The sequence below is a fragment of the Rhodamnia argentea genome, chromosome 4 (genome assembly GCF_020921035.1).
Source record: "Rhodamnia argentea isolate NSW1041297 chromosome 4, ASM2092103v1, whole genome shotgun sequence".
Classification (NCBI taxonomy): Eukaryota; Viridiplantae; Streptophyta; class Magnoliopsida; order Myrtales; family Myrtaceae; genus Rhodamnia; species Rhodamnia argentea.
Window position 1 is genome coordinate 16866453 of NC_063153.1, and position 25973 is coordinate 16892425.

The 25973-nt window shown below is 40.6% G+C and overlaps 3 protein-coding genes and 1 pseudogene across 3 annotated transcripts; 1 reads left to right on the forward strand and 3 right to left on the reverse strand.

The window, feature by feature from the left end:
• The first annotated feature begins 2114 nt into the window (after positions 1 to 2114).
• Positions 2115 to 7439, forward strand: LOC115751002 (calmodulin-binding receptor-like cytoplasmic kinase 3). The gene is made up of 7 exons (XM_030688655.2): positions 2115 to 3022; positions 3137 to 3385; positions 3488 to 3792; positions 4467 to 4632; positions 4704 to 4793; positions 6119 to 6417; positions 6929 to 7439. The coding sequence occupies exons 1-7, from the start codon at positions 2764 to 2766 to the stop codon at positions 7139 to 7141; spliced, it is 1581 nt and encodes a 526-aa protein (XP_030544515.2). The 5' UTR covers positions 2115 to 2763; the 3' UTR covers positions 7142 to 7439.
• Positions 7440 to 9165: 1726 nt separating this feature from the next.
• LOC115751051 (G-type lectin S-receptor-like serine/threonine-protein kinase LECRK1) lies at positions 9166 to 10903 on the reverse strand. The gene is given in 2 exon segments (XM_048278204.1): positions 9166 to 9806; positions 9808 to 10903. Coding segments are annotated over 2 exon segments (1419 nt in total). The 5' UTR covers positions 10875 to 10903; the 3' UTR covers positions 9166 to 9454.
• A 5857-nt stretch (positions 10904 to 16760) lies between these two features.
• LOC115731170 (G-type lectin S-receptor-like serine/threonine-protein kinase LECRK2) lies at positions 16761 to 19400 on the reverse strand. The gene has a single exon (XM_030661806.2). The coding sequence runs from the start codon at positions 19276 to 19278 to the stop codon at positions 16891 to 16893; it is 2388 nt and encodes a 795-aa protein (XP_030517666.2). The 5' UTR covers positions 19279 to 19400; the 3' UTR covers positions 16761 to 16890.
• Positions 19401 to 22278: 2878 nt separating this feature from the next.
• Positions 22279 to 25042, reverse strand: LOC115731173 (annotated as a pseudogene).
• Positions 25043 to 25973: the final 931 nt, after the last annotated feature.

Here is a 25973-nt window from a genome sequence, read left to right on the forward strand (position 1 = left end):
TTTTTATTTCTTAAAGAGAAGTAAAGTTTTTGAAAAAAAAAAGAGAAGTGATATTTTTTAACTTTTGAAATTGGCTCAAAAACAACTTCAAAAGTAAAAATTTGCTTCAGAAGTAGAAATGTAATGTTGCATAATCAAATGAATTTCTACTTCATAAGTTGAATTACCAAACGGATTTCTTCTCTAGAAACACTTATGTAGTATAAATTCATTTCCACACATGGAACTTTTTTCTAGTGCATTTGTATGAAATAATTGTTATCATATATTGAAACTTGATGAAACAAATAGTATATTTATGCTTCAGTGAGACAAAATGAGCATGGACAACGTGCATTATAAAAAATAATAATAATAATTGTTTGGCCCGATTTGATCATGTATCCCTGGAAACCAAGAACCGAATCGTTCAACCAACGATTTCAACTTCAAGAACCGAAAATCGGATCGCCACCCTTTAGAATCGGGAATCGGATCACTAGTTTGGGCGGTTCCCTATTCGATCGGTCCAAATCACTTGTCCCCGGTTCAAAGTCAACCCGAAGTTGTTTTCACAATTCTCTCCATTAAATGATATTTTCTAGTTTTAGCAGAAAAGTTTAGAAAGTAAAAGTGAGGGTAAGTTTGACCCGCAAGAAGTAAAGAAAAGAAAAGAAAAAAAGTGATATTTGTGCTTTCTCCGAAGATATTCCATTTGTGGGGCCCACAGTCCTGAGGAATTATTTTCCTTTCTTCCACAGCACGTGAGAACCGTTTCACACTTCGACCAAGAAAAAAGGTTTCACACTGTCGGACGTGTCATGCACGCGGCCGCGACCGAGAGACGGCAGGCCGGGGGGAGCTTTGATCCCTTGATCCGCCACCGCCCATCGCGGAAGATGAACGGGCAAGAAAGAGAAAGATAGAAAGAAAAAAGAAGAAGAAGAGAAATTTATCCCTTTTTTAAATGGAAAATTTCAAAAGAAATTTCAAATATTCTCATTTTATCAAATAAAAACCTGAAGTGAGCTTTATTTTAAATAAAGATCTAAAGTGAACTTTACTTCAAATAATGATCTCAAGTATTCTGATTGTGTCAAAAAAAGGCTTGAAGTGCATATTATTTCAACTAATGACCTAAAGTGACTATATTAGTCTAAAAAAATGGTCTAAGTCATTTTAGTTAGGGATATTTTGATCATTTACTATTTTATTTTATTTTTTCCTTTTTCTATTTTTCAAGAAATTTTGAACACAGGCGAGAGGGTTTTGACCTCCCACATGTGGCTCCATCTACCCTCGATCCAGTCCCAGTCTAAACCGGCCCTCACCCAAATCTAAGAGAGACGGTCGGGGCCCTCTCCCAACTCAAATGGGGGCTAGCGACCCCGGTTGATGGGGTCGCCAACGACCCCGAAGGCCAGACCCGGTGGGGCGGTGATGTGTTCTTATTTTTTCTTTTAATTTAAAATTTTTGTTTTTTTGTTTTAATTTAATTTAATAAAAATTTGGATTAAATTTATATTTTTACCAAAATCCCCTCAATCGGCTTGAAAATTTGGTCGGCCAGCAAGGCTAGGCCCTTATTTAAAATAATTTAACCATTTTAAGTCCTTTTTTGAGGCAATAATGGCATTTCAAGTTCCTTATTTGAAATAAAGTCAACTTCAGATCTTTATTTGAGAAAATGAAAATATTTTAGGTTTTTTTTTGAAAATTTTCCTTTTTTAGAATGAACTTTGTAATTTATATCAACGATGACGTAATAACTCAATTAAAATACCTCTGGATCGTCCGGCTCCCACGACACCCGACTCCCAAGTCAACGCATCCCCCCCCTCAAATCCAATCAGAGACTCGCGACTTTCCGCCAGAAGTATTGTCCGACTTGAAATGACGAAAACGCCACTCCTCCGACGACTTTGCTTCGAAAGTCCCACAACGCCAGCGCTGCTCCACAACAGCGAGGGAAGTTGTTCATTGCTCTCTCCCTGTCGATTCCTCCAAAACTTCCACTCGACAATCTTCTTCTTCTTCTTTTTCGTTTTCTTGTACTTACGCCGGTCATACTTCCCTCTCTCTCTGTCTCTCTGGCGGCCATTTACTGAAGCGAGGCGATTATCCGAAGTTGCAGGCCGAGCATCACTCCATCGCGACCACCCGGTTCGCGGTAAATTCGGTTTCTGTGATGAGATCGTGGTTTTTGTCCGGTGATCGAGCTCGATTGGATCGGAAATTCTGGCGGTTTAGCTTGCTCTGACTGAGATATTGAGTTAATCGGTTTGCTAGCTGAGTGGGCGGCGACCTGTTGCGCACCTTGGTGAGGTCAATCGCCGTGGTCTTTAGGGGTGGGCATGCCTGGAATCTCGAGGTGAGGAGTGAGAAAACTCGAGTTTTCTCGGACTGCCAGTAGTGTGAAGAGACGGAAGCACTTTGGTAAAGGTTTGGTTTTTCCACCGTGGGGTGGTTCCGAGGACATTGGATTGCGCGAACTGACTTTGCAAGAATTGATTCTTGTGAGGTTTGAACAAAATCTGGGTGGGTTTACCTCGTTTGGTCTTTGTTTCTCGTGGTCAGTGCTTGGTCGGATGGAATGACCTTCGAAGGCCACAGAGTTGGCATCTATTACTGAACCACATACAAAGGGATCTCGATCGGCTCTGACGGCTCCAGTTCCTCCCCATGTCCTGTTCTTAGTGTCGGGCCTGGTAGCTGGAGAGGTTGGTCAATCCTCCCAAGGTTTTAGCTGCCATGACAGATTTTGGAGGTACCTGAGAGTTCTAGATGTCAATTTCAGCATTGACTCTGCTGTTGTTCGCACAATTTCTCAGAGCATCAGCTTCGGGGTTGGTACTTAAGTCAAGCGTTTGTGGTGCCGATCGAATAGTATATTCAAGCTATCTAGGTCGTGAGTTGTTTTTCATCAATGGGTGTCTAGTCGACAAAATTTTGTTCTGCGAGGCCCTCAAAATCTGCGGCGCGAAAGATTGCGACTTTGAAGAATGCTGTGGCGTGATTCCATGTCGACTCGACCTTCCACAAGGTGCAGGTGGTGTATAAATTCATTGTTTACAGGCTTGATTTTTGAAGGTCTATTGAGTGCGGAAGCTTTAGAATTCAAATGTCCATAATCGTGCCAAACCTTTTCTTCTGGCAGCACGTTGGCGTCTTAGCGGAGGAAGAAAGCTTTTCCAGAAAGAATCAATGGACAAATCTGCAATGAATCGTAAGAGTAATCGGGCAGGGGATAGCATTGACGAAGATCATAAATCTCTATCATCCTCCAAAATTTTTGGCATGGCAGTACCGGGAACTTTTGCTGTCTGTTGTGTTTCACTTTGTGCCTGGTTCTATAGGAAAAGGAAGGCAAATGCTCACACAATGCTTTCAAAGGACCTGAATTCAAGTAAGTACAGCACATCATCATCGGTATATGGACCAAAATTATTGACTTTGGTACTGTTTGTTTCTTTTTCAATCTTGGTTTCTAACACATCTTTCCTCCCAGTGGATTCAATTTCCTCCTTGGAGAGGAACTCTGTTTCAGAAAAGGTTTATTCCCATGAAAAGTTCCTGGGCAGTCCAGCTCGGGTGCCCCCTAGTCCAATGAGGGTTCCACAGAGTCCTAGATTTTCAATGTCCTCATCTCCAAGACTCAGTAGACTTGGATCGCTGCATCTCAATTTCAATCAGGTCACTAAAGCAACAAACAATTTTTCACCTTCAGTCCGAATAGGGAAGGGAGGCTTTGGGACTGTGTACAGGGCACGGCTAGATGATGGTCAGGTGGTTGCCGTAAAAAGAGCAAAGAGGGTGAGTGATTACAACCATAGCCTTTCCTACATAATTATTGCCAGTGTGAAATCTGATGAGTCATGAGCGTACGCCTATAAGAATGACTAGCAAATTATATGCTTTAAGTTCCTGTTGGGTACCGTGCTCCAGGTGTAAAGGACTTTTGATGTCATCATTTAGAAATAGGCAGTTCTTTTCCTGAGAGGATTATTATAATAGAACAGCTTGTTTTTATGCATGTATGCTTGTCCCAGCAGAAGCAATTGAAATAGAGACTAAAAGGAAATTTCGGTTACTGTTTTATTGCCATCTAAATTTTACCTCAAATGAAGTAAAAGACAGATGTTTCTCGCTAAGTGTATGCCTACGGCATTCCATAACCCCACTTTGTTCTGTTGGATATTTTAATGCTGTCCAACCTGAAACAGTTGGACCCTAAGAGAGAGAGAAGGGGGGAGGCTGGGGGGGGGGCGCGGAGTGGGGTTGTTTAAGGGGAGGAAGGGTGGGGAGTTTCTTATGGAAGGAAGCGAATAGTATGCCTTCTTTACTGAAAGCAAAGTTCAATATATTCCGCTTCGGTCTACTTCGACATGGCATTCTTTACTGTTGTCAGACTGATTTAAAGATGGTTTGCCTACCTAAATTGTTTTTCATTTTATTATGCGGACATGAGAATATCTCACTTTTTGCAGGAGCATTTTAAGGGTTTGCGAACTGAATTTAGCAGTGAAGTTGAGCTTCTAGCTAAGATTGATCATCGGACTTTGGTGAAGCTGCTTGGGTATGTTGATAATGGAGACGAACGCTTTATCATCACAGAGTATGTGCCTAATGGTACTCTAAGGGATCATTTGGATGGTAAGATCTCTAAACTTGAGTTTGGACATGTTTTTCATTTCAAAGGTGATACTTATGCCCGATCCTTGCAGGCCGTCGTGGTAGGATTCTGGATTTTAATCAAAGACTTGAAATCGCCATTGATATTGCCCATGGCTTGACTTATCTCCATCTATATGCTGGTAATAGATTTGAGCTTACAGTATTTTGATGTTTTTTTTTTTTTTGGTTGAATCTTTCACCAAGAATGTAGCCAAATGTTTCTTACCCATCTAATTCTGCATGATAAAGATCATCTAAATTTCTCATTCTACTCAATTTGGCAGGCATGGTTGCTTGGGTACATATAGTTTTGTGAGAGTATAAGTGGCCATGCCTAGACTTGGCCGGTTCCATGGAACCCGGTTCCGGTTCCTAAAAAGGTGGAACCGGAACCGGCCCTTGAAGAGCCGGTTCCGGTTCCGGGTTTGGAACCGCCGGTTCCTAGGCCCAATAACTCTTTTTTCCAGGGCCTCCTCCCTTTTTTTTTTTTTTTTTTTTAAAACAGGGTCGGAACCGTGGGCCCGGTCAACGGGCCGGTTCCGGGCCCCGGTTCAATTATGGTCATGTCTAGCCGTGCCATTGTCAAGCAAGTTATGAATATGACTTAATCCTCCATGGTGAGTCGGTGTGCAACTATAAACCATGAGGGCAATTTTCAACAAGTTTATCTTTTAATCTTCTCTTCCATTGATTCTCTATTCTGTTCCCTTTTAGTAGCTGCTAAATGCTACAGACATACTGTTTTTCTTGACTAATGGTCATGATAGGTAGCTGTTCCTTGAAAACCAAAACTTGTACTTTGAGATATCATCTTTTCATTTGAAGGTAATCCTTCATCCATTCTTGATAGTCGTGTTCACAGTTAAAAGTCCTCTGCACCCCGTACAATGAATGGGTTTTGCAGAACTTTGCAAGGGCACTTCTGGTGGAGACAACATCCTCTAGAATTAGCCCTTGCTTTGATTTGATTTGTGTCAGATAGCAAAAGGATGCAATTCATATAGATGACAATAAACAGATTTGAAAGAGCAAATAGCAATGTAAACATGACCTACGGATTTATCAGCTATTAATGTCTCTACTTGTAGCTGCTGCATATAGGGACAAATTAGGAAGGGAAACAGCATCCTTGCTTTAACCTACTGCATGTAATATTTCTATTTCACCTGGAGGGATGCAAAAGCTGTCAAGGACTCGGACGGAAAGTGCTGATAGTTTCTGTTCTTCTAGTGCTAATTGCGACTGGCATGAATCTGCAATCTCCGTCATCCTAGCACGGTCACTAATACTATCTTTAGCCTTCAAATCAATTGTCTCTTCCTCACACTTTTGCATAGAAGATGTAATAACCATAACATGATTCACGCATTGTGATCCTGCTGGCCACTCACAATTCTTGTTGTTTAATGTCATTCTTTTGTCTTTGCCTTACAATTCAAATCTTGTCTTCTGTTGTCCTTAATAGAAAGGCAAATTATCCATCGCGATGTGAAATCATCGAACATCCTTTTGACGGAGACATTGAGGGCTAAGGTAGCTGATTTTGGGTTTGCAAGGCTTGGTGCTGTGGATTCAGATGATTCCCATGTCTCAACAAACGTGAAAGGGACTGTTGGTTACCTAGACCCAGAGTACATGAAGACCTACAAGCTTACTACCAAGAGTGATGTGTACTCGTTTGGAGTTTTACTTGTAGAAATGCTGACGGGCCGTCGTCCTGTTGAACTAAAGCGGCCTTTTGAAGAACGTGTGACACTTATATGGGTATGCTAATCTCACCTTCTAAAATCAAACAGCTTAGATACTAGAATATTCATCATAATGTGGGAAAACTCGGACCCCATTGCGTGTATGCTTTTTCAATATTGAATAACAGTGAAACCTGCATCGATACAGAACAGCACCAGTTGATGGATAATAGCTAACATAGGGATAACCATAGTATGAGATGACTCATGATTGAAAAAAATGAAAAAGAAAAAAGAGAACCCATTGGATTCCCATTGTTTTCATCAACTGCTAAATTGCACCCAAGCTTGGTTAGATAAACCACTACTCGTTAAGCATATCTTCGACTAGATCACATCACTTGTTAAAAGAAAAGGACAATATCATCATGTCATTATATTCAGGTTGACGCCAGAAAAATGATCATGCTAGCTTGATGCATGGGTGAGAGTAGTTTGTCGGTTACCTTCATTGACCTAAACTTCTATACTTAATTTAGTGAATTACTAGTTAAGTCAGGAAATCCAACAGACACATATCTGTGCAGGCCTTCAAGAAGTTCGATGAGGGAGAGGTTGTTGACCTTGTGGATCCAAGATTGGAAGAATCAGTTGATCCTGGGATACTTGGGAGGATCTTTGGGTTGGCCATTCAGTGTGCGGCACCCATCCGGGCTGATCGGCCTGATATGAAAGCAGTTGGCGAGCAGTTGTGGGCAATCAGGGCAGACTATGTTAAGACTGCAAGGAGGGGCAACTGATCAAAATGTGGGCAAGTGGGCCTGGTATGAAGCAGTTGGCGCAGTTCATTTATTTACCCTTCTGAAGCTTCACACGGTCTTCACAGGTTTTCTCCCCTTAAGGACTGCGGTAGTCATTAAATTTGCTATTTGTGTATATGTATTCATTGCAATGTGTATGGCCATTTCAAGGGAAGGAATAGTTCACCTTCTTTTGTGAAAATTTACTGTTTGATGACAGAACTTTGCTGCATTAAGTACCGAGCAAACTACGAGGAAACGATAGTAGCTTGCTGCATATGGTCATTGTTTTATTCTACCTTCTTTGCTCCGTTTTGTTTTCCTTCCTATTGATCGTTCATTCGTTCATCCTTTGCCTAGTTGTCACGTGCCAGCTGTAGTCACCAGTATGCTAACTAATTGGAGAAGAAAATTATGTTCACGAGTGAGATAAATGCTACCTAGAGTTTCCTGTTTTTTGTCCATTTTAACAACCTGAATGATGGATTTAAGATAACTTTCATATATGAATGCGCATCAACCTACTTCTGTGTGTTATGGGCATGTGTTTTACCCGTCCTTAAAGCAAACACAGAAAGTAGAGAAATCATGCTATGCCATTTAAGGACTTCTAACATCATGCTGTACAACCTCAGGCCAGTGTCACAGGACAAGACATAGACCCCATTTGGTGTGACTTTGAACACAAAGGCGGATGCGGTAATCACGCCCGCGCTCGCCATTATAAAAAAGAAACGAAGGAAAACGTGCAGTACATTGACCGTACATCATAACGATGTATGGAATGTGAAAGGCACTCTACTTTATGTCCTAACTGAAGAGACAAACCTTAAAACCCTCTAACTCTTAAATAGGTTGACATGCTTCATAAGAGGCTAATCGAGAAGACAGAATGTCACTTGACGGATGGAAAAGGAGAAAAGGGAACAGAGCAATATTCCGTACTTTACTTGCAGAGGAGCGGCTACACGACGATGAATAAGAGGCAGTTTTCCTTTCTATAAGTATCTACACAACAGGAAACTAGCTAAAGTTTGCTGCATAAAATGCTGAATGTAGGAGCTCTCTGCATCTTTAGCATCTCAGTCACAGTAAACGTATTCTATTTCTCGCCCACCATGATAGTGCAAGTCCAAAACTTCCTGTTTATACAGTCTGCCCACAAATAGATCCAACCGGTCGCTTTCGTGACGCTCAATTAGTAGCAAGGCAAAGGGCCAATTTTCCGAGGTTTGCAGCTTTCAAATTCGATTAGAGACCCCTCATGTTTTTTATGGTGTTTATGCCTGGTAAATTTCTGCTTCACCAGGTGCATTGATGGGCATTCATCTGCCTATATAGAATCGACGCAAGCGGGCTTTTCCAAAGTGAAATAAACGAAAGTTGAAGACCTTACCCAAGACATATTCCTTCTATTTATTAAGCTTTTCACGCAGATTGATTGTTGGATTTTGATCTTCAGGATCTCTCCTTTGTCTTGTCTCGGTATGTTTTCCAAGTTGCTTCTTGTTTGGATCCCTTTATCAAATGCAGGTAAATTGTCATAAAAGTCCTAAACCTTTCACACTTTTACCAATTCAGTTCCCAACCTTTTAAGTTTTGCTGATTTAATCCTAAACCTTTTCATCTTTTGTCTATTTAATCCTAATGACCAGAAATCTTTGATGTGGACAATGGCCGTCCTACATAGCATTGTCGGTGCTGATATAAACAATTTTTAATAATTTCATAAAAAATCATTTATTTATTTATTTTCTCTTCTTTTTTTTCTTTCAGGGCACTAATCCATGAGTTGAGGATCAGCAAGTTTCGTATGGTCCTCATCAGTCTAATTTAGCAGATGGGGTCTATTTTGCTTAGATCAGGTTAAGATACTCTTCTACTGAGTCGAATGCAATTTTGATGAAGCAAAATTGCCGATGAAAATGCTGTGATGGAGCCACATTAGTTTTCCTGTAACATACAGGATATGATCCATGAAGAATTACAAAGAGATTCATAACAATAATGCCTGTGAGTTTGATTTTTCAATGACCGATACTGCAGCAGTCGATGGGGTTACTTGATCACTCAGCAATTTAAATCTCTTTTCATAACTTCATGCTGGTTCGCCTGCAGTCTCTTTTGCCGACGATCGTCAAACTCTCTCTCTTTGATCCATGCAAGGGAGTGTTAAACTTCAGGACGATTTAGCTTATTTAAGCTGGATCAATTTCAAGATACTCTGGGAAAGTTTAGTCTAGCGTAGTAGCACTTACAGACCATGCAAATACAATAACTGATTACAGACACCAGTGGTCTGGATAAGCAATATCATATTGAACTGATAAAAGAGCTTGGATCTGGAGGGACTGGGACTTCAACAGTTCCTCCCAACATCTGAGTGACTTTCTTCATGGTCGGCCTCAAAGCCTGGTCTTCCTGGATGCACCACAATGCTGTCATCACAAATCTTATCAACCTCTTTATGTCACTTGATGCCTCCTTGTCGCTCTCCACCAGCACAGGTACATTCCCGTCGGGGCAGCAGTCGTAAACCCAGCCGACCAGTATAATTTGAGCTTCACTTTTCGCTTCTGGCTTATAGTTCTTTCTGCAGCAGACGAGCTCTACCAACAATTTGCCAAAGCTGTAAACATCTACTTTGCTAGAAATAGGGATATTTGAACCATTCTGGTGCTAAATAACCTCTGGTTCCTCTGATTCCAGTGGTTGTTCTTGTTTGGTTTGCCATCAAGAGCTTAGCTAAGCCGAAGTCCGATATTTTTGCAGCGAGAGAGCCATCGAGAAGAATGTTTTGCGGCTTGATGTCGCAGTGGATAATATGCCTGGTGCAATCATCATGCAAGTAAGAGAGCCCCCGCGCAACACCACTGGCAATTTCTATCCTTTTGTACCAGCTGGGCCTTAAAGCGCCAAAATGAAAATCCGCCAAAGTGCCGTTGCTCATGAATTCATACACTAGTAATCGGTGTTGACCCTCATTGCAGAATCCTAGCAACTGTAATAAGTTCTTGTGGTTAGTTTGGCCAATTGCACTCACTTCTGTTTCGAACTCCTTTTCGCTTTCTCCGGTCCTTGTCGCCAACAGTTTTACTGCCACAAAGTTTGTATCTTCCGATCCGAGAACGCCTTTGTACACTGCTCCATAGGAACCCCTACCCAGTTCTTCTTTGAATCCGTCTGTCGCTTCTTGAAGCTCCTGATAAGTGAAAGTCTGCTTGCCTGCGGCTTGATTGATCTGGACTGGTTGCGACAAGTTCGAATCCCTAGCTCGGAGGCTTCTAGGATTTAAATAGGTGATGATGAGTAAAATCAAGTTCACAAAGATGGAGCTACTCAACAGCACTAATCCGATGATCATCAGAGTCGAATTCCTCTTCTTCTTCTTCTTCTTCTTCTTCTTCTTCTTCTGGCCGTCTCCCATACATTTTGAAGCGGAGTTATCTATCCTGACCTTGATCAGAGCTTTTCCAACAACACTAGGATCCATCCTACCATTTGAAAGAGGGATCTTCTTTCTCCAGCAATGTCCTCCGTCTTGGAAAATAGCGACTTGCGCAAAAAGAATCAGCCAAGCAAGCCTGTCTGCACCAGTCCTCGCTTTGTGGCGCGCCATGCTCGTAATCAGACCACACCCATTCTGTATTGGGCATTTCTTGCAAAGCGAATTGGTCAGTTTCAGGCTTACTTCCATCACAACCCTGTGGTACGAAGTCCTGTCTGCATCCATTCATCTCGTTCATCGGATCTAGCAGAGTATATCCATTGCCCAGCCAGAACTCGAATTTGCTGTCTTTGGTGGACGTATTGTCTGAAGACCCCACCGTATTCCAGGATAGCTCTTTGGTAAAATCCGCCAGTCGGGAAGGTGTCTGAGGTGACGCGATTGAGTACTGTTCCATTCATTGCCGTGAGGTAGACCTGACCACTTTGATTGAATGTCAATAGGAAGCCGCTGCCTATGGTGTCGCTGACCCAGTAAGCATCTGAGTCAACCTGCTCATTAGGATTGGCATAGAACACGAAATTTCCGTCATCTTGTAGGACGTAGTGGAATCTCTCGGCAGAGTAACTCGTTTCGGAGTACCGAGCGAAAACTTTAGTCCTTGCGTTAGGATATTATATTTGATATTGAAGGAAACAAAACTACCATACTTTGTGAAAAGAAAATATATCTCTATTCCTTTTATACTTAATGTGTTTAACACTTTTATCTTGATAGAAGCAGGCACGATTTGTGGCAGAAGCAGACTCATATGAGATTCTATGGGATGTATATTTCGATCTTCATATTAATCCTCACTGTTTATTCAATCTTATTCTTGATTATTTAGCATATTTGAGTTTTCCCACTAACGTCAATTATCTGGTTAGGAGTGTGTTTCTAAGTTAAATTGATCGACCATCAATCACAAAGATATTCTCGTGACTTTCCATTCGGGGAATTTTGTTTGATTGGTAATCACCATTAGATAATTTCCTTTATTAGAAGCTTGATTTATGGAGTTAAGGATTTGATTGTATGGGTAAGCAAATCCTCTCAAATCTCCGATTTCTCTCACCTCAACGACTCGTGATCTTTATTCGACAATCAACCAACGGCTAGTTTTGGAGTTTGATCCTCGGAATGATTATGTCCGCCGGGAAACTTGAAAGACGAGGAGTACATAAAGAGCACTAAGTTCGAACAGAAGTAAGAGAGATCAAGAGATCAATATCCATATCTCAAGAGAGCTTCATCTGTTTCAATTATCTACTAGTGCTTAAAATGAGATCTTATGAGAGGTGTAATGCAGAGTTAAATCAGTAGAGTGGGATAGCCATGGTAGAGGCAGAGCTCGCTTCTGTTGGAAGTGTTTGTAGTCAAGCAATCACATCTTTCTACAATCTCTCATTTGATTACTTAGCGAAATTCAGCTTAGACTGTTAGTGTAGGAGAATGGATGTAGGCTTACCAAAAGCCGAACTACTATAATCTCTTGTGCATTATTTTTTACTTTCTACTCACCTCTATTTACTGTCGGGTAGAAACATTGCATGGTTCTGTTAACTACATCCGCTCCTATCAAACTTGAAGTTTTCAATTTCACATTATCTTATCAAGTTTGATTATATTAACCTATTCATCCCTCGAGGTGTTAGGTCTAGCCAAAACAACACCTTGATCTAACTATTGAGTAGGTAGTATCGTATCAATCGGTTGGCTGAACGTCTCCCACAAGTTAATGTAGCTCTGGCTAAATTGGACAATGTTCCCAGTGTCGAGCATGGCCGCATACGCTACACTAGCAACGGTCTGGTTCTGGTTAGGAGACCACAACTCTCTTCCTTCTGGGTCGCCAAGCACCAATCAGACTGTCGGCAGTCAACTGGATCTTCGAACCCTCCGGCACTAGATTATCGCCGTTTGCGGACCAGACGATGGCCTTGTCCTCTATCTTCTCAAACCATATAGCCAACAAATGAGCTCCTCTTTCCATTTTTTGGAACCCGAAGGCGAACTCGCTGGACGGCGACAGCCAGGAAGAGTTCTTGTCATTCGCTGTTAACGAGGAGCCCAAGGTGAGGTTGCTGTTGGTCTGAGCTTTGGCGGAATGTGGTAAGTGTGCCAAGTAGGAGAAGGATTCGGAGCATCACTGAAGCCAAAGGAGATGAAATTTCTTTCAGGTGCTCCTTGAGTGGATCTACTTCAGCGTTGAGGATGAAAAAACCAGCGCTCTTTATAGAATTGATGTCTCTCTGGTACGCCCCGTCGTTCAAGGCAGATGACGATCCGTTCTCCGTGCTTTTTACCAGAGGTAGTTCGAGCCAAATCTGTCGCACTCGGGCTGTCCATGTTAACGTTGCGGACTTAAATCTAAAACAATGACTTGGTATCATTTATGAATCAGCAAGGACGACCTGTCATGTCCTAAAGTACTTTCTATCAGTCAACATTCTTGTCATTGAGACATTGGGCATCTCGGAATTGGGTTTTCCCTTAACTATCTTCCGAGTGAATGTATCATACTTTTGTTGCGCATTCCCGATAATATATAAACTGATTGATCAAGCTTTTGATTTGCTTTTTTTTTTTTTTTGGTCGAAAGCTTTTGTATTTGGCACTTGCGAGATTATAGATAGCTGTTTTCGCCATGATCAAAGTTCCACAAAACTTATTAACATTGAAATTTCATGTAAAAGTTAATTTACTGTATTTTTTCATCCGCTCGAAACAATTTATAGTTTTCGAACGAAAGTATACCTTTCCCAAATCTAATATCCACGTGTAGATTTGCCAATTATCTTTTGATTTAACAAGCAGCCCGTCACTTGTCAATAAGATAATGAATCCACCAACTTGACATCTAGCAGTAGATTACCAAGTGTTTCATATTTTTAAGTGAACCCGTCGATTGACCAGTAAATCATCAACAAAATACAAAATTGGTTTTTTTTAAGAGTTTTACAAGTGGCTCCCTTCAGTTAATTTGTAACCGATCAACGAAAAAATAATTACCCAGTATTTTAACATACAAATTTTAGGTTTTATCTTGTTTTCTTGTTTTTGTCAAAAGTAACATTTTGTATCATTTACTGGGAGACAAGAGAGAAAAATTTCAGTTCAAACGAAAATATATATTGGATAATTTCAAAATAAAACAAACTCCGGATGAAAAGAAAAGTCATCGGAAGAAAGATTATGTATCACACACTTAAAGAGCGCATCTATGACTTTTTCACAACATAATCGGCGGCTGATCACCGAATTCGTCTTCATGAATGAGCACACACCGAAAACTTTATCTATTATTACGGCTTTACCTTTCAACAGTGTGCCCCTAGATTTGGTGTCATCCACTTGCTGAGCCCACAGCCGGCCCTAGTTTTTTTTTTTTTCTCTCTCTCTCTCTCTCCTTCACACACTTTCTTCTTCAACCTCCATGGATGGGAGGGTTTGACCTAGATCTCTCCCCTCTCTTTCTTTTCTTAAGCTGTTTTGTTTTTCTATTTTCTCTTCTTGCTTTCCTCTCTTTTAGGAATTTTTCTCTTCCTATTTAGTCTAAATCTGGAATCCTTTTTATCTTATTTTTGAGGAGATTTCTATCTCGTTCTAGTTTAGATTAGGGTTTTTTGCCTGCATGTTTTCATGGTTTTGCTCTTCTCGAGTTTCATCGGTGAACAAGTCCAATTTCAAAAGGGATCATAGGAGTTTCGTGAAGGTTTCGTTCTCACGGGTGTCAATTGTATACTCGTTCAACCGATTTTATATTGTTGGAGTCTTGCATATAGTGGCAGATCCCTAAAATTGCTTTAAAATTAAGGATTTTATCTTGTTCGAATCTTGTATAAAGTGGTTTAAAATTTTACGAGTGAGCCCGTCAAGTAATTAGTAACTTGCTAATGAAACTATGATGCGGCCAAGTGGGGTAAATTTCTAACGAAGTTGATAATTTACTATTTCAATGTTTGGCAACTTACTAAGCTAAAAGCCAGCTTAAGTTGGTAAATTACTACTTTCACGGTCCTTAACTGTACTCGCATGATCTTGTCTCCAAAGACAGCCTCCTAAGTTACTAATTTCACTGCTAAGTTTTTGTTGTGAGTGGTAAATTATATTCTACTTGTTCCTTACTCTGCTAGTAACTTGTTATCGTATGAGTTGATTTATGTCGAGTCATTAAATTAGCAGGTAAGTCATTAATTTTACCGCTAACTTTTATTTTAAGGGCTAGATTCCTAAGAAAATTGATAACTTACTCTAGCATTTAATGTTGGTAAAATTGCTAACATTGTCCGTAAATTACCACCAGTAGGTTGGACAACTATTAAATGATATTGCCAAAAGTACCCTGCACAGAAATTTGTTGACAAACGGAATATGATAATTCTACGTGATTGGAGTAGGCTTATGTCGTAATTTCACTGGCCGGCAGCGCAAACTTATCTAATTTAGAACAGGGCAAGTCTGCATGGGCGTGACCCTTAAGCTTGCCGTGCCGCGACCCAGAAACTTTCCAAGAAGAAACAGACACATTTGGAAGACTATGACCAAAAAAATTCTTCTATGTTTGGTGGAGATTTTATGAGATGAAAACGATGGAGAAGAATGCAAGACCACAGTTGATTTCATTCCCTATGAAATGAAATCAAATCGATTAAAGTTGTTTTGTGGAAATTGAATGTTTCGGTCATAATGGCAGATGCTCGAACGTACGTGAAAATTTCCTATGATGTCCCACATCAAAAGTGCGCTCCATGGATGTGATCTGTGGCGTTGCGGTGATGTAACGCTTAGACTGCGATGAGCCTTTTGCAGCTCGGAGAGAAATGGTTACATCAATTGAAGAACAAGCATAATTCTGCATATACGCTGCAACAATTTGCATTGAGGAGGGGTTAATAAAAATGAGGATAAGTGCACAAGAAGTCTCAAAACTTGTCGCCAAAGTGCAATCGAATATTAAAACTTTGAAAATGTGCAATCAAGTCCTAAAACTTGTTAAAGTGATGCAATTAGATCTCTTCGCTAGCTCGTTCACTTTGGCTAACGGAAAAAGTTAATCTTTCCATTGATGTTCAAAGAGTGAGAGGCTGATGTTGCCATGTCAGCCATTTTAGAATAGAGAAATACTAAAAGATATTACTAATCAAATGTTCTATGGTGCAACTAATTTATGAATAATTGTTTTAAAAATTTTAGAGAAATAAAAATCAGAGTAAAAGGAAAAATCAAATAAAAAAAATTGCTTGTGTCGATCACAAAAATACATGAATAAAAAATATTTTCATCATCCAAGAAAATGTTTAGACATAAAAATTTTGTCGATAATGAAAATATATTTCATTGACTAATTACTACAAGCGATATAGGCGATTATTTTTAAGAAAATATTTTTCAAATCGTTCATTTTTCACGAGACAAACGCATCCTTAGAGGCATAATCAAAATCATAAGGTGAATGAACTTGAGCCGTGGCCCAAATAATTTAATGGGGGCCGGCCACATGGAGATGGAATTGGGCCACATGCTCTTGAAATTGACCTTGCATTGGAGATCTTGAGAACTGGAGTGACAAAGGAGGAAGTGTACACATCGACTGTAGCTCACGGAGTGATTTGCAGACTCTGATTTCTTTGGCCTGCAAGCAGTAAGTTGGTCGCAAAGAAAAGGAAGTGAGAGTCCCTTCTGTATGAATAGAAACGCAGCAGAACTGTTGAAATCGGGATTTCCGGGCACTGATCCACGGCTCGAGGATCAGCAAGTTTCATATAGATCTCGTCGTTTAATTCAGCAGATGAGATCTGTTTTGCTTGGGTCAGGTTAAAACACTGTCCTACCGCCTCGAATGCAACTTTGATGAAGCAAAATTGTCGATGAACACATTAGTTTTTCCCGCGACATACAGGGATATGAATCCACCCATAATTCTTTAGAGATTCGACAAGATATGGCCCGTGAATTTATATTTTTCAGTGACCGATTCTGCATCATTCGATGTAGTTACTCGATCACTCAACAATCTGAATCTCTCTTCAAAGTTGCATGCCGCCGGCAATGCAATCCCTTTTCGCCGACAATCATCAGCCCGTTCTCTCCTGGATACATGGGAGGGAATATTAAAGCTCGAGCGAGATTTAGCTTATTTAAGCGGGATCCATGCAAAGAACATTATGAAGCAGTTTATTCTGGCGTAATAACACCAACAGACAATACAAAATACTTCTCATGATTAGACAGACACCAGTTGTCTTACTTACCAAAATCATATTGAACTGAGAAAAGAGGTTGGATCTGGAGGGACAGAGACCTCAACAGCTCCTTCCAACATCTGAGTGATTTTCTTCATGGTTGGCCTCAAAGCCGGGTCTTCCTGGATGCACCACAACGCGGTCATCACAAATCTTCTCACCCTCCTTATGTCGCTTGATGCCTCCTCATCGCTCTCCACTAGCTCGAGCATGCTCCCCTCGTGGTAGCAGTCATACACCCAGTCGACCAGCACAATTTGAGCTTCGCTTTCCGCTTCTGGCTCGTAGTTCTTTCTGCAGCAGATGAGCTCTAGCAACAGAATGCCGAAGCTGTAAACGTCTACTTTTCCAGAAATAGGCATGTTCCTGAACCATTCTGGCGCTAAATAACCTCTGGTTCCTCTAACCCCGGTGGTGGTTCGTGTTTGGTTCGCCATCAAGAGTTTAGCCAATCCGAAGTCTGATATTTTTGCGGTCAGAGAGCCATCAAGAAGAATATTTTGCGGCTTGATGTCGCAGTGGATTATATGCCTGGTGCAATCATCATGCAAGTAAGATAGCCCCCGCGCAACACCACAGGCAATTTCTACTCTTCTGTACCAGCTAGGCCTTGAAGAGCCAAAAAGGAAATCTGCCAAGCTGCCGTTGCTCATGAATTCATACACCAGAAGTCGGTGCTGACCCTCATTGCAGAATCCAAGCAACTGCACTAAGTTCTTGTGGTTAGTTTGGCTGATCGCACTCACTTCTCTTTCGAACTCCTTTTCCCTTTCTCCTGTCTTTGTCGCCAACACTTTTACCGCCACAAAATTTGCATCTTGGGATCTGAGAACACCTTTGTACACTGCTCCAAAAGCACCCCTACCCAGTTCTTCTTTGAATCCATCTGTTGCTTCTTGAAGCTCCTGAAAAGTGAAAGTCTGCGTGACTGCAGCTTGATTGATCTGGACTGCCCATAACAACTTAGAATCCCTAGATCGGAATCTTCTATAAATTAAACAGGTAATGAGGAGTAAAAGCAAGTTCACAAACACCGAGCTACTCAACAGCACTGATCCGATGATAATCAGGGTTGAATTCTTGTTTTTCTTCTGGCCGTCTCCTGTGGATTTTGAAGTCGAGTTCTGTATCCTGACCTTGATCAGAGCTTTTCCACCCACACTAGTATCCATCACACCATTTGAAAGAGGGATCCTCTTTTTCCAGCAAGTTCCCTCGTCGCTGAAAATAGCAACTGCGCAAAAACAATCAACCAAGCAGGCCTCTCTGCACCAGTCCTCAGTTTGTGCCGCGCTACGCTCATAATCAGAAAATGGCCAGTTTGTATGGAGCAGGCGATTGAAAGTGAACTGGTCTGTCTCGGGCCTACTTTCGTCACAACTCTGTGGTGTGAAGTCCTGTCTGCATCCGTTCATCTCGTTCGTTGAATCTAACGGAGTATATCCAGGTGGGCAGTGGCATCGGGGCCTCTGATCGTCTCCAAGACTACAGTAGCTGTTGAAGCCACAAGCTCCAGTACCGATATTTAGAGGGATGCTTGTGCATATGTTTGGAGGGACCGGGGAAGAGACCACCGACCAGCCCCTTGGCCATCTGGAACTTGAATTTGCTGTCTTAGGGTGGACATATTGCCTGAAGACCCCATCGTATTCAAGGATCGCCCTTTGGTAAAATGCGCTGGTCGGGACTGTGTCTGAGGTGACGAGATTGAGTACTGCTCCATTCGTTGCCGTGAGGTAGACCTGACCACTTTGATTGAATATCAATTGGAAGCCGCTACCATTGGTATTGATGACCCAGTAAGCATCTGAGACATCCAGCGGGGTAGGAGTGGCATAGAACGCGAGATTTCCGTCTTGTAGTATGAAGTGGAATCTCCCAGCGGAGTAATTCATTTCGGAGTAGCGAGCGATAACTTTAGTCCCTTGATCTAACTGTTGCGTAGGAAGTATCGTGTCCGTCGGTTGGTTGAACGTCTCCCACAAGTTGACATAGTTCTGGCTCACCAGGACAAAGTTCCCTGTGTCGAGCAGGACCGCATACGCTACACCAGCGACGGTTGGGTTAGGAGACCACAACTCTCTTCCTCCTGGGTCGTTAAGCACCAGCCGACCGTCGGTGGTCAACTGGATCTTCGAACCTTCTGGTGCTAGAGTATCGCCGTTAGCCGACCAGACTATTGTTTTGTCCTCTATCTTCTCGAACCATATAGCCAACAAATGAGCTCCTCTTCCCATTTTCCGGAACCCGAATGCGAACTCGCCTGACGGCGACTGCCAGGAAGAGTTCCTGTCATCCGCTGTCAACGAGGAGCCCAAGGTTAAGTTGCCATGGGTCTGAGCTCCGGCGGAAAGGGGAAGCGCAACAAGTACTAGAAGGATTCCTAGTACCATTGAAACCATGTTAGATGAAACTTGCGTGCTCCTTGAGGTGAGCTACGGCCTACTTCAGCCTTAAGGATGGAAAACCAGCCTTCTTATGTAGATTTTCCCACTTTCTATGCTACCCGAGTGTCCGCCGTACGTCCCCGTCGTTCACGGCGGTTGACTATTCTTTCTCCGTTTAATGTCCCACAGCCAGTTTGAACTTTGAACCTAAGTTTGTGGATAGGCTTTGCCCATATCAAAACATAGTTGGACATATATCTACAATAATGTTTTTACCAAATTTTCTGAAGTTTTAGAGAAAATTTTAAATAAAGATCCGAAGTGCCCTTATTTTCTCAAATAAGGGTTTAAAGTGGATCTTGTTTAAAATAAGAACCACCGCAAGCCTTTAATTGAGAAAATATAGACACTTCGAGCCTTTTCCCAAAATTTTATAAAAGCTCCATCCGTAGTAAAAGCAAATGATTAAGCAAAATATAAGGTGATATTTGTAGATATGATTTATTAATCAATCTTGTTTTTTGTCTTAATAAACCATTTGAAAGTATATGATCAGTATCCAATTTTTGTGATTTGATCTTTAAGTTATTGAGGCCTTTTTTTTTTTTTTCTTTTTTGCCCTTTTCACTTGATTTTGTTTCTGTTTTCCTTAAAGTTCTTATTAGTTCTATTATTATATTCATCCAAATATTAGAAAGTTATTATCTTATTATCTTATAATATTAACATGGATGGTAATTTTCTGATAACAATATCTTTGTAAATTTATTTTTCTTCATTTTCTTCATTTTTCCCTTTTTCTTTTTTTTTTTCCATAGAAAACAATAGTGAATGAAAATTTTCAAATTTAGAATAGAGGCAAGTCTGCTCCAAAAGCTTGCCGGGTCCAAGAAATTTTCCCGGGAACACGCCAATCCGGAAGACTTTGACCAGGCATCGCACATGTTTCTTTGGAGACTTCGTGAGATGAAAATGAATGGAGAAGAAGGCGGGGGCCGCCGTAGATTCAATCCACATGAATTCAAACCCTCGAAGGGACGAGGAAATTTGCTGCGTAGGACCGCGTCAAACATGAGCTCGATGGATGTGGTCCGTGGCATTGTGGTGATTCAATGCTCAGAATGCGACGGGGTCTTGTGCGACTTGGAGAGGAATGGTTACAGCAATGATAAATGAACATAATTCTGCAGATACTCTGCAAAAGTTTGCATACAGGAGTTCCGGGCTTCGACCTGGAACTCCTGTGTGTTTGGCTAAAGGGATGGGGTAGCGACATAACGATATCTTATTCTCGTGGACGAAACCACATCGTGCAAAACTTGCCACATCATGCAAAACTTACCACATCTTATAGCAAATTTGGTGTACATTTTAGTGTAAGGGCCTATATGTTAACGATTTTGTTTCTCTAATTCTGTTTATTAAAACAAAAATGAATGAAAATCATGGTTGTTAACATAAATAATTCTCATTCTGATTTTGTTCCCGGAAACAGTTTTAGAGCAAAAGCAAAAGCAAAAACAAAAACAAAAAAGTTAGTTACGGAAAAAGAATCGTTTTTTAGAATCACAAAATAGAACACATCTATCGCATTTTTCTTTCAGTTCTTTTATCACTTTTCACTCGATCTAAAATGTAACGATGTCTCATTTTCAAAGAAAAATATACAAGATAATAAAAAATAAAAATAAAAATAAAAAAATTCGACAAAATTAAAAAAAAATCAAAAAATTTCAGAAAATCCGTAAAAATAGAAGAAGCTTAGATTAGGCTAGTTTGACTTCATTTTTATTGGGCCTAGATTCCCTAGATTTCATAAATTTTATTCATTTTTGGAAAAATCATAAATACTTTTGAAATTAAACCCGAACCATATTGCTTTAAGCCTTTACGGCTTCTTTGGGTTTTTATGATGCAATTTATCAATTTCATGATTCCCTAATTGATCGCACTTGATTTCATTGGTTGTGATTTGTATAGGTTTAAGTGCTTTTTACTTAGTCTAATTTTAGAAAATTTAGAAAAAGACAAAAAGAACCCGCATGAACAGTTAGCATTGTCAAAAGGGCATCATTGGAAACACCTACGTAATCAAGTCCCTAGACCCTAAATTTCTCCAATTACGTAGAATCGAACGGTTTCTCTCGATTGTTCAATAAAGTTTTCGATCTACCTTCCTCAAATACTAGTACCGACTTCATTTGTCAGTACACATCAACATGTCATTGATCACACTAAGATCGAATTTGGTATTCCTTCATTGCGATTTGATATAGACTCGTGAAGGTCCTAGTTAATCCGAAAGCACGCACTAACCTAACATGGTCTATCTTTTTTAAAACTTAAAATTACTCGTCATAATATGACAATTAAACATAATAACACGAAAAAAATATTATATGTAATATGTAATATGTTAGACAAGAGAATCAATATAAATTAATCTTCGATTAATTCGAAATTTTGGATGAAATTTCACAAAGTAACTATAATTATTTAACTTAAATGACAAAAATTGAGAAGAGAAATTATTTTCAAGAATAAAAATTTTATACAGTTATCAAGCACGTTTCTGTTTCAGGAATAGAAATTTTATGCATTTACCAAGCACGTTCCAATTCTCTAAAACTCATCCCGAGAATAGAATCAAAAAAAAAAAAAAAAACAATTCTAATCAGAATTACATTTTAGAATTAGAATCGTTGCTATGCATGCCCTAAGTGATCAATCCACAAAGCCGGAGTGTTCCTATTTATAAAGTTCACTGCATAAGAGGAAACTATCTACAATTTTCTGCACATCTCTGATCTTACTGTCAAGAGTCCTGTGCATGTTTAGCATCTCAGTCACAGCAGAATTATTCCCGCCTGCACCGCCATGATAACGAACGCTAAAACTTCCCGTCTATACATTCGTCCCACAAATAAATTACAACCCGCCGCTTACCCGATGCTCGATTAGCAGGGCCAAAGGGCCAATTTTCCAAGGATCGTAAGAGTTCAATCAGGTCATGACCTGATAATGAGCAGCTTCCGATAAGCTCTATACTGCATGAATCCCGCAAAAAATCTGGCCTGATTGAGTAGCAATTTTCCTGGATAAATTCCTGAATGCTCGACGGTTATGCTAAAATAGTTTGAATAGGCGGGGAAACTGTAGTCTTAATCTCTTCCATCTGCTCCTAACAAGAGTCGGGTGCAATGCCAACACGTGCTCAGGCATAAAATCATGTCTTGTTAATATGCCCACCACAGGCGATCTCTGCAATGAAAGAGCGTCAAGGTTAAACAGAACATAAACATTAAAAAAAAAAAAAATACGTTCAACCAGAGCAGGATGTATTACAATAAATTCACCCCCGTTCACATCGAAGTATCACACCAAATACTCGCAAGAGATGAGAAGAAAAATCAATCGTGATCCCTCACCCTGATCTCCTCCGATTTTCAAGTGAAACTAGGAAGCCACTAATTGTCAAGTAGCTGTATTTACAGAATTTCAGCTGAACGGAGAGGAGAACATCTTAGTGCAAAACTGAGCTAGTGAAGATACAAAAATGTTTGGCAGTCCTCACCAGAATCCTTTTCACAGGGTTAAACTCGAACATAAGAAATATAATCTAGTGAAATAAGAATGGAATAGGTGAGGGTGAGAAAATCGAGCACATGAGGGCAAAGGAGGATGGTATTAGTGTACTTCTGAAAAATGGCACCCAATTTGCTGAAAAGAAGGACGGCATCTCTGTTCTCTACATATCGTCAATTATCCAACCAAGAAGACAAAGCCTATTTTGCAAGTAGACACAGGGCTAGAGCAAGATCAGTGAATTATGTTGTAATACTCTGATGCAAAAGTAAAAAAGAACAATAGAATAGCTTTCGATAGAATTAAAGAAGTGAAGAAGAGAGCTAACGCCAGAGATTTTAGGTATCACCAGCAGATGTCTCAAGCCAACTTCCCGGAAAAGTATAAGAGCCTTCGCAAGTGACATCGTCTCCACGACCGTGTAAGGTGAAGCATTAGTAAATGGATGTAAATCCAAGAACATCTCCATCTCTTCTTCAGTCAATTCTATATCTTCTATCAAATTATAATGACCCAATCCCCTCTTCATGAAATCCTCCGCTGAAATCTGCTTGAAGGCATCAATATCTGCCGGAACTGGATCAGTCAAAAAAGCTTTCTTCTTTATAAGCTCTGTCAGATGAGCACGTAGAATCAACCCATACAGAAAGGGGGACTCTGAATGTGGAGGTTCATCAATTACGGGAAACCCGTTGTGCCTGGTAGTTCGCAACACGTGTACCACATTAGCGACCTTCTCGATGCCATGAAACAGCTGAAGGGCCCGCTCACTACATCACCAACCGTTAGTTGTCTCATATATGGCTCGGCATGGGTCTCAAGGTAAGGAAAGCCCTTTGCTTTCATTATAAGGTCATAGATGTTGCCGTTGAAAGCATCAGCTACCATCTTTGAAATAAGAAGAACCACCATCATCAAGGGCAGCAACAACAGATTGTTAGTCAGTTCCAAAAGGATTACACAGAGAGAAACTGTCATCCTCATAGATCCACCAAGAAAAGAAGCGGCACCCAGCACAGCAAAAAGACCACGGTTAAGATTGGAATGAGAACCGACCAACATTCCAACAAAACGCCCATAAGATGCGCCAGTAACTATTACAGGAACAAAAAGGCCAGCAGGAGCAACAACGCCATAGCTAAGTATACTCAAGAAAAAACAAGTGACAAAGAATATAATTATAGAAGAGTAATGGAACTCGTCATCCGTGCCCTTGCTAAAGAGATTTTTTATTGCATCATCATTGGTGTTAAATATTAGGCTGGCAAGGTCGTTGTAATGTCCAGAAGGATATTGAAACTTCTTGTAGTTGCCAGATCGGCCTATTCTGGGTCTCCATTTGATTTAGTGTGAGAGAGTGGACATAGGCTTACCAAAAGCCGAATTACTATAATCTCTTGTGCATTATCTTTTACTCTCTACTTACCTCTATTTACTGTCTGGTAGAAATATTGCATGATTCCGTTGACTACATCCTCTCCTATCAAAGTTGAAGTTTTCAATTCCGCATTATCTTATCGAGTTTGATTATATTAACCTATTCATCCCCTCTAAGTGTTTGGTCTAGCCAAAACAACACCTTGATCTAAATGTTGAGTAGGCAATATCGTATCGGTCGGTTGGCTAAACGTCTCCCACAGGTTAACGTAGCTCCGGCCAAATAGGACAATGCTCCCCGTGTGGAGCATGGCTGCATACGCTACACGGTATGGTTCTGGTTAGGAGACCACAACTCTCTTCCTTCTGGTCGGCAAGCACCAATCGGACTGTCGGCAGTCAACTGGATCTTCGAACCCTCCGGTGCTAGATTATCGCCATTCGTGGACCAGACGATGGCCTTGTCCTCTATCTTCTCAAACCATATAGCCAACAAATGAGCTCCTCTTCCCATTTTCCGGAACCCGAAGGCGAACTCGCCAGACGGTGACAGCCAGTAAGAGTTCCTGTCATTCGCTGTTAACGAGGAGCCCAACGTGAGGTCGCTGTTGGTCTGAGCTTTGGCGGAAAGTGGAAGTGTGCCAAGTACGAGAAGGAATCGGAGCATCACTGAAGCCAAAGGAGATGAAATTCCTTTCAGGTGCTCCTTGAGTGGATCTACTTCAGCGTTAAGGATGAAAAAACCAGCGCTCTTTATAGAATTGATGTCTCTCTGGTACGCCCCGTCGTTCAAGGCAGATGACGATCCGTTCTCCATGCTTTTTACGAGAGCTAGTTCGAGCCAAGTCGGTCGCACTCGGGCTTTCCACGTTAACGTTGCGGACGTAAATTTAAAACAATGACTTGGCATCATGTATGAATCAGCAAGGACGACCTGTTATGTCCTAAAGTACTTTCTACCAGTCAACATTCTTGTCATTGAGACGTTGGACGGCTCGGAATTGGGTTTTCCCTTAACTATCTTCCGAGTGAATGTATCTTACTTGTGTTGCGCGTTCTCGATAATATATAAACTAATTGATCAAGCTTTTGATTTGCTTTTTTTTTTTTTTTTTTTGGTTGAAAGCTTTTGTATTTGGCACTTGCGAGATTATAGATAGCTGTTTTCGCCATGATCAAAGTTCCACAAAACTTGTTAACATTGAAATTTCATGTAAAAGTTGACTGGCCGTATTTTTTCATCCGCTCAAAACAATTTATAGTTTTGGAACGAAAGTATACCTTTCCCAAATCTAATATCCACGTGTAGATTTGCCAATTATCTTTTGATTTAACAAGCAGCCCGTCACTTGTCAACAGGACAATGAATCCACCCGCTTGACATCTAGCAAGAGATTACCAAGTGTTTTATATTTTCAAGTGAACTCGTCGATTGACCAAGTAAATCATCAACAAAATACAAAATTGGTTTTTTTAGAGTTTTACAAGTGGCTCCCTTCGGTTAATCAAGAATCGATCAACGAAAAAATAATTACCCAATGTTTTAACATGCAAATTTTAGGTTTTATCTTGTTTTTTTTTTTTGTCAAAAGTAACATTTCGTATCATTCACTAGGAGACGAGAGAAAAATTTCAGTTCAAACGAAAATATATATTGGATAATTTCAAAATAAAACAAGCTCCAGATGAAAAGAGAAATCATTAGAACAAGGTTATGGATCATACGCTTAAGAGCGTCTCTATGACTT